Source organism: Ylistrum balloti, unplaced genomic scaffold, assembly GCF_031769215.1.
Source record: "Ylistrum balloti isolate Yb309-2 unplaced genomic scaffold, AGI_CSIRO_Ybal_v1 Utg371882, whole genome shotgun sequence".
NCBI classification, from domain to species: Eukaryota; Metazoa; Mollusca; class Bivalvia; order Pectinida; family Pectinidae; genus Ylistrum; species Ylistrum balloti.
This window is the reverse complement of record NW_026782928.1, coordinates 2,811-12,056: the sequence shown is the minus strand read 5'-3', so window position 1 is coordinate 12,056 and position 9,246 is coordinate 2,811. Positions and strand designations below refer to the sequence as shown.

The following is a 9,246-nucleotide window of genomic DNA, read 5'->3' as shown; positions in this document are numbered from 1 at the left end:
AAATAAAGACCAAGAAGAACCTACATATAAAATCTGAAAATAAGGAACAAATGAATGACATGACTGAGAGCCTCAAGGAAAGTAATAAATGAAATATATATTCCAGCATTTGAAACACATTTGCATTTGTGCTTGACCCAAAACTGAATTAGAAAAACTTTGCCCTTATATAACATGTAAAACAATTGGATGACAATTGACCCAGACTTTGTATCATCTATACGTAGAACTATCACATTCAAAATACACCTTAGACACAAATTCATATTCACTGCATCATCTTACATGAAAGTGACATCTGATCAAAGAAACATCCTGGTTTTTTCAGCATCATATACACCATGTAGTTCTATGAATTAATATACAAGGAATCATCAATCAGTAAAACTCTTTCAAAATAAAAAGTCAAGCTGTCATGACTGCAGTAGTAAATTGTTCACAAATTTACATATTCACAGAAAAAAAGACAAAATGTATGCATTAAGTTTTAAAGCATAAAATGAATCTACAGCAGTGCTGAATACTAGAAAACTGTTTTGGTAAACATAAATGTAAGACGCAAGTCTCATCTTTCGAGTTTTTGTAGCAAGGTGGATGTAAAAAAGTTGTAATTTTATCAGATGTTGTGGAAATAGTGGTGCAAAATATTTCCATAATGAAAATGTTTCCATTAAATCCACATCTATTTTGTTCCACACTACCAAATATCACTCATATTTTACTATACAGTAATAATAACAGTTTACAAAATATATCAAGCTTCATCCAAGGAACCTTTGCACCAAATATGACGCTGTCTTTTGTTTAATCAGAAAAAAATCACTTTAACAGATTTGATCCATGTGATCTTGAATATGGGTCAAGGTAATTTCTTTTCTCAAACTTTGTCAAGCTTCACCAAAGGAACCTTTCAGGGAAATATCATGTTTCTAGGCTCTATGATTATGAAGAAGTCCTTTAAATGGAAAATTTGACACAGGACAGCCTGACGCAGCACCACAGCATAAAAAATTACTGTTTAATCTTTGTCAATAACTCCAAAATGATGTCTTTAAAACGAGATATTGTCAACATCAATGTTCAGCATTAAACCCTTCTTTTCCTAGCTAGAATGATGTTGTAGATGGCATATTTTATTTTCTTCCAGTCATATTTAGCCAAGCAATTCTCTTTCTTTGCTGCATTTACACAATCAAGCTTTCCTGGCACTTTCATTGTCCTTATATGAACTGCAAAAGCCCTCTCAAGTGCTGCTCTTTCTGTTGCTGACCATGTACGGCGACCTAAGAAATATTACAAAACACATTTTACGACAAGAATGATATAACTAAGAAATAACTGAAACATTAGCAATATTATACAGTTATTGACTGGTGTTGAGGGCAACAGATGACCTGTTGCCCAAAATCCCAGTCAATAACTGTTTTGTTACACCCCTATTTACCTGACCTTTTTGATTGCAAGACAACTTTTTATGTAGTATCCATTGCATTTCTTCCTCAAAAGTCACTGTGTAAAGCTATAGCTAACTGCATCTGCTATGTTTTGTTTACAAAACGATAGAGTGGATGTGACGTAACCAGTCCAACATCGTTTTTTTTTTCTATTTAAATGCATGAAATGTATAGGGACTATTTCATAAGGGGCATAACATAATAATATGTTCAATTTATATTCATCTTCAACCGAAGTAAATCGTGTCTTGATTAGTCTACCCTGAATGGACTTACCAAATTTTTGTGATGGGTTAGTTAACCAGAACTGTTTGAACATATATCTTTTTTAAGTTTTTCACATGTTACTGTGAAAATCTAAATGAAAAGTTTGTGGAACATAAACATTTTGTAGCGTCCCCATTTCAATTCCAGCAAAAAGTAAGCAAAAGACGGTCTAACTGAGATGGAGATTCATGCAATAAATCATCAAAGTGATTGAATACCAACTCCAATAAATATGTGCAAAAATCCAGAGAATGTGGCCAAAAAAACTTGCCTAAAAACCTTAGCTAGAGTATTTATACAGATCTAACCAAAAACTTTCAAGTGCAAACACATGTCAACAACTCCAAGTAACTGCAAAGCAACCCTTAAAAAAGAACCAAAAACCTCACCAGGAAAATTTCCAGAAAATATGGCAGAATCATATTTTAAAATGTTTTGTAATTTTTCATTACAACATCTATGAATAAACCCATAAAGGATGTTTATACAAAATATCAACAATCGATTTGAATGGCAACCCTTGAAAAATACTACCTCAAATAGGCCTTATTTATGAGCCTAGGGATTTTAACAAAAAAGATTTTCTAGATCTCCAGGGCAACTTACATGTGAAAACATTAAACCTCTGGCACTTTAAGTTCATAAAGATGGCTGTTATGGAAGATAATGTGCATATAATGTGAATAGACAATGGAATAAGTGTGACTGAAATAACTCACTACAATTTTTCTTCATCTTCTTTGAAGGTGGTGGTTCATCCTCGCAAATATCATCATCTCCCACTATGTCTTCATCCTCCTCCTCCTCCTCCTCCTCCTCCTCATCATCATCATCATCATCATCCTCATCACCAGATATGTCTGCATTTTGATCATTTTCCTTTATTTGTTCTGTTTTAGATAAAAAAAACCCCAACTAACTGAAGCTTACTACAAGAATTACATGTAATTAAATGTGTTGCCTCTGCCCACTTAGACAAATCCAGAAAACTGCAAAATGTGGCAATTTACATGTACAAAGGGCCATAACTCTGCCAAAAAATGAAATCTGGGTCTGGGATTCGAACCCCCAGAATGAAGCCATATACCAAGTTATAAATAACTAGCTCAAAGCATAGAGAAAAAAAGTCCGATGAACTCATTCGTACAGATGGATGGACCGACACAGACGACGCGTTACGACAGACAGAGTTACCCCTATGTGTCAGCCATGCTACGCAAGGCGACATAAAAATGATATCAACAGTGACTGCATATCCTCTAACACAACATATTCTTAACATACATGAACACTGTCTCACAAGCAACCATTTTAGCTCCCTCTGGCCCAGGAAATGTATGCAACTAGATGATTAGGATATGGAAATCATCTCTAAATAAGTTCCCCACCACTTAAGTTGATATGTAAAGAAATAGTTGGAGTATTAAAAATATAATGCCTAATAAGAGCAAATTGTTATAAGGAATGGGAAACAATAATTCCATTTAATCTTTAGTTCTTTTCAGCAATTGTTAAAATATAAAGCGGTTATATTTTATAAACATGAGGCTCATGGACCTTATCGGTCACCTGAGATTCAATCGCACCTGAAACTAAAATAGGTTTTTACGAGATGATGGTCTGGCAGCCATCATGGATTTCAGACCGATCCAAAATGTAACAACACAAGAAGTTTAAAATAGGTTTTTAAAGAAGGGCCTGGTATTAGACAAAAACTTCACTATAAGACAATAAGAATGAAATTGTCTTCAGTAGAATTCAAACCTACAACACTGACCTTAATCACCAAGCAATCATAGCCTCAAGTCCAAATACATAAATTTCACTCAATATTTCTTGCAATAATTAGAATATTTTGATTAAAATCTTAGAAATTATTTTATCAAGAATAGAAGCATCTAGAATAATAAGTATGTATGTACTACAACTATGCATAGGATGATGTACATACCTTCATTATCAAATTCTATCTGATCAAAATCTTGTCCTTTGTAGGCAGAAATGGACCCACTGTTTATCAGATGCAAAACCTTTGACACCTTTGCAACCTCCAACACATTCTCCGGCAGTCTATAGAATTCCCGATGTACTCAAATATCATGTCCCATAAACTTTGCCAACATGTCTTTGTGTTCCTCTCTCAAACCAAGGATTTGAGACATTGTTGCAAGATGTTTCCTGAGTCTTGTTGAAGTCAGATGCTGGGGATGCTGGGCCCCACATGCTCTGGCAAACTTTCGCAACAAATCACATCCTCTGATGGGCTGTGTATTTTCAGTCTTCATAAACAGATATTTTGACTCTTTTGGTCTCTTGCTTAACATATGATCAATACTGTTTTTGACATCTTCTGAGATTAACACAGAAACTTTTCTGCCCCTCTTCCCTTTTATTTTGATGCGATAATGAACTGCACACAACTCCCTCTCAAATTTTGTCAAAGACATCTGGACTTCTTCATCTAAAGCCACACCACTTTCTTTGATACCTTCCCTGTAGTCTTTGATTTCCATCCGTTGGGTTTCCCCACTTCTTTTTCTGTTGAAAAGGATTAATTGTGCTAGTACAACTTCTACCAAGTCATCTAGGCCTTTGGAGTCACTACTCTCCTGTAAGACGTCAGCTCTTTTCTTCAGATAGATTGTTAGCCTTTTCACATCTGCTGCCAGTGGGACATACTGGGGTTTGTTGAACTTAGAATTATGCAGTGTGGTTAAGGCCTGTGATGAAATACTTTCTGCCCATTCCGATTCATACAGCTCAAGGAATCCTTCTGCAGTTTTCTTCAAGACCTCGTTGTCCTCTCTAACAGCCTGCATTTTCAAAATCTTGGCACACTTGCTAAAACTGTGTCCCAGTTTGAGTGGGAGAGCAATATCATAAACATGAGTTCCTTCGTTATAACCTGCAACTTGCTTCAATCCCTTCAGAAGCTTATCCCAGTTGCAAGGCAGAAGGCAAGAAGAGACCACAAATGATGGAAACATCTCTCTCACCTGAATTAGGAATTGTACAAGTTCCCTCAGGCGTTGTGAAATATATTGATGTTGATGGAAATTATGTCCGTTTTTGTTATATAGTCTCTCACCGAAAAGTAAAATCAGGTCATCATTCTCCACAGCTCTTGTGATGGCATCATTCTTCATTTTTGTAAGAATGTTTTCAAACAGCTGGTGACTTGACCCAACCACAGGCAATAACAGTTTTCCACTGTTCACCATTTCTCTGTACCCTGCTTTTGTTTTCTGGGGATCATCTCTACTTTTGCAGCTTCTAGCATGTTTCCAGAGATCGGTTGGAACAAACATGCCTAAACAGTACTTGCAGGGAACATATTTAGTCATGCAATCCTGGTTTGTCCTTGGCCGATATTTAGGTATTACCATTCCTTGTTGGTTTTTCATGACATCGATATTGTGATTGAAGTCACCTTTATTGACGATTTTAGCCCACAGGCTTTTCCTTGCTTTTGACTTTTTAGACAGAGCTAATACCTTGGCAACATCTGTCTCTTTTGAATGTACTTGAGTATAGTGTCGTAATATACGGGCATACATTCGGCAGCAATATAGACAGGAACGGAGTTTGTCACTTCTTCTGTTGTTTGTAAGGGTTGCTTGCTGGATGATGACTTTGTTGTTATTGCTTTTGGCAGCAACCAATGATATCTCGCTTGATTTTGATTCCTGTAATAATCATAACAGATTCACTTTTGTCACAAAATTTACAGATTCCATAAGGGAAGAAAGTTGTCAATATAACATAGTACGGAACTCACTTGTAGCTTCATAGTTTCAACATGACAGATATCTTGACATTAATCATAAACAAGATCAACTTTTTAAAATAAATTTTCTATGCCAAAAGGACCAAGTTCTGGTGAGCTAGAAATCATGTTTAAGAAGTTTTGCTTTGTGTATTCTAATATGCCTATATGCCTGTCACAAGTGTGTATTCTATTTAAGTTTGATTCCTAATATTTGATATTTTCTAAACATCTTTCTATTCAGCTACAGATTGTCAGATGCTGACAAATTATAAACAAGATTTTTTTGAGATGTTAAACAAGAGGATTACTCTGCACTTGTGTCTGGTTAGATGTTAGAACATGATGATTACTCTGCACTTGTGTCTGGTTAGATGTTAGAACATGATGATTACTCTGCACTCGAGTCTGGTTAGATGTTAGAACATGATGATTACTCTGCACTCAAGTCTGGTTAGATGTTAGAACATGAGGATTACTCTGCACTCGTGTCTGGTTAGATGTTAGAACATGATGATTACTCTGCACTCGAGTCTGGTTAGATGTTAGAACATGATGATTACTCTGCACTCGAGTCTGGTTAGATGTTAGAACAAGAGGATTACTCTGCACTTGTGTCTGGTTAGATGTTAGAACATGAGGATTACTCTGCACTCGAGTCTGGTTAGATGTTAGAACACGAGGATTACTCTACACTCGAGTCTGGTTAGATGTTAGAACATGAGGATTACTCTACACTTGAATCTGGTTAGATGTTAGAACATGAGGATTACTCTACACTTGAATCTGGTTAGATGAAAAATAGTTCACTTACACTGGCTTTAAAGGTGACTGTATCATCCTCTTCTGATACAGAAGGAGGAATTACTGATTCAAAATTTTCAGCTTCTCCTAAACTGTTATCCTAAAGTCATTTAAAAGATAATAATTAGAATGATGTTTTGGTAAGAGGACTGAAGCATTTTGAAAATGTGATTCAGTGGATAATTTTCAAAAATTTCTGTAATTTTCTTTTGGAAGCATGGATCCATCTGTTTACAGCAGACTGAGCAGAATTCATGAATTCATAGATCATGTTGAACAGTTTTGAAATGGGATCAAAGTCGGTAAAAAGATCATAGTATATTGGGCATTGCAAACCTCTGCTTTTTACCTCTGAATCTGATATTTCTTCTGATTAGACCTCACTTGCATCAGATGGTGCTATCCAGTCAGCATCATCTGGTGTGTCATTCTAGACAGATAAGAAAAAAAATCACATTATCATAATTCATAAATTAATGAGGCTAAAGAATTTAAAAGAGACCCAATTCACCTGTCATGGTCAAAGAATCAAAGGAACATTATGGGTCTCAATGGTCACTTAAAATACTTTGAAGATTTGATTGCTAAAAGGCATATTATTGCTTCAAAGAGGGACTAAAGGCGTCAAATGGGTACAGTTGTTGGCCAAAAGTAAGTTCGCAATGTCACTTTTCACTATATATTAAATGCATTTACACATTTTTTCAATGAATTTTCATGGCTTTGTTTTCCAACCAATAACGCCACTGAGAATTTTCTCCTGAGAATTATCTTTAATTTCTCGAAAAATTCGAGACAGAAACTAACGAAAAAATTGTCATCAGAAACGTTGGGAAATACTCTGTCTATATGTAAAAAATTTAATGAAATTGGCCAAAAATAAAAGCCAGGAATATTAATTGAAAAAGTGTGACAATACATGAAATATATAGTGAAAAATGACGTTGCGAACTCACTTTTGGCCAACTACTGTACATATGTATAACAATGGCCTTATGTAAAGCACTTGCTCCTCCTTAGGATGTTTATTGACTGATTTTGAGTCTGTACCAAGAGCTCTAAATATCAAATACTGAAGTGATTGGACGACCAGTTTCTATTTCCTTGCAACTTTTTAAGCTTAAAATAAGGGTATTATTTATCAACTATCGGAGTAATCCAACTGCTAGTTTGTTAAACAATATTTTGAGGGGAAGAATAAAGACCAAAGAATTCAAAGTGTGCCCCCCAGGTGGCCATGTTTATCAATATTTTTTTTTCTTTTATTAACTTTGTATAACACTAACCAAGGATGCTATAACCTTAATATGAAAGCAATCAAACTGTCCATTTACTAGAACATTTGTTCTATATGCACCCATTTTTGCCCCTGCCCCCCTCCTCAACTTTTAATCCATATGGGGCCCCCAAGAGGGGCCAATAGCTTTCCTACAATGTTTGGTTGAAATTCACCTGGCAGCTCACGAGTAATACTTGTTGTAAAGAAAGGTTTACAGACAATAGATGATCTGACAAACAGCACAGTATGCCAATAGCTTCTTTTTCTTCTCGATGACTGAGCTTAAAATCTTGCATTTTAAGATATATTAGCCCTCAGATTTTATGCTTTTTGGAAATCATATCCTCAAATAACAAGCTTCATAAGATAGTCTACACAAGGTGTTTTTTCCAATATTTTTGATCACACAGCCTGGGGGTAATATGTAAGAAACGAATGGCATACATTTATAACATATATAGGAGCAATGTCGGGTTTATACCTCTGCATCTGATGCTGATAACATTTCCTCATCTGAACTTTTCATGTCATCATCCTCAGTATCTGATGGATCCTTATCCTGCAAACATTAGGAAAATGATCAAAAACTAACACAACATTCATTACAGGATTAAAAGGGACATATAAACTACTAAATTTGCAAGTCAAATAGGTATAATATATATATGATTCTTTTAACAAGAAGCCCATAGACATGAATAACCATCTGACTATACTCACTAAATCTTGATATATAATTGTGTGTACTCATGATCATTTGGCTGTAAGTATAACATTTGTAATATTTAAGAAATAACTGTAAAGACTGTAAATATAAGTAATACCTGTCTTTGTAATGGAGTATATGAGGTGATAACTCCAGTTGAACCAGTGAAAATTTTTCATAAACCTGCGAAAAATTTCTGCTGGTTTAACTGAAGTTATCACCTCATATACTCCATTACTTATATTAACAGTCTTTTACATTTTGGGTCTACTTAGAATTCCATTCCGTTTAAATAAAACTGGTAAAATTCATTTTACCACCTTTCATTGTTTAGTTCTTTCAATTCTTGTTATAGCTAACAAGCTGACTAATTCCTGCCAAAATAAACAGCTGATCATTGGAAGAAACAACAAAAAGTAGTTCCCAAGCAACAACATTTTATTTTGTTCATAACATGATTGTTTCATATTTATTTACCACCACATTTTCATTTTAAATTGTACCAATACCTGTCTTTATCTAAAGTATACTGTTTTTCATTGCTCAATTTGAAAAAGACCGCAAAATGTATTTATGACGTCATGCTATGAAGGTTGCATGTTTCAACTCACTGGTGTGGATCTTGTAGTGGACACGGTAGCATATAGAGTGGACCCTGTAGTTGACCCAGTATCATCTAGTGTGGACCCTATAATTGACCAAGTAGCATCTAGTGTGGACCCTGTGGTTGACATCGCAGCATTTGATGTGGACCCTGTGATGGACACGTTAGCAACTAGTGTGGACCCTGGAATGAACCCAGTATCATCTAGTGTGGACCCTGTAGTGGACCCAGTATCATATAGAGTGGACCCTGTAATGGACCCAGTAGCATGTGGTGTGGACCCTGTAGTGGACCCTGTAGTGGACCCAGTATCATCTAGTGTGGACCTTGTAGTGGACCAAGTATCATCTGGTGTGGACCCTGTAG

The 9,246-nt window shown here is 35.5% G+C and overlaps 1 protein-coding gene across 1 annotated transcript; it reads right to left on the bottom strand.

The window, feature by feature from the left end:
• Positions 1-3,811: 3,811 nt before the first annotated feature.
• Positions 3,812-9,010, bottom strand: LOC132563843 (uncharacterized). The gene is made up of 5 exons (XM_060228595.1): positions 8,888-9,010; positions 8,052-8,129; positions 6,671-6,721; positions 6,302-6,391; positions 3,812-5,407 (listed from the first exon to the last, which is right to left on the bottom strand). The coding sequence occupies exons 1-5, from the start codon at positions 9,008-9,010 to the stop codon at positions 3,812-3,814; spliced, it is 1,938 nt and encodes a 645-aa protein (XP_060084578.1).
• Positions 9,011-9,246: the final 236 nt, after the last annotated feature.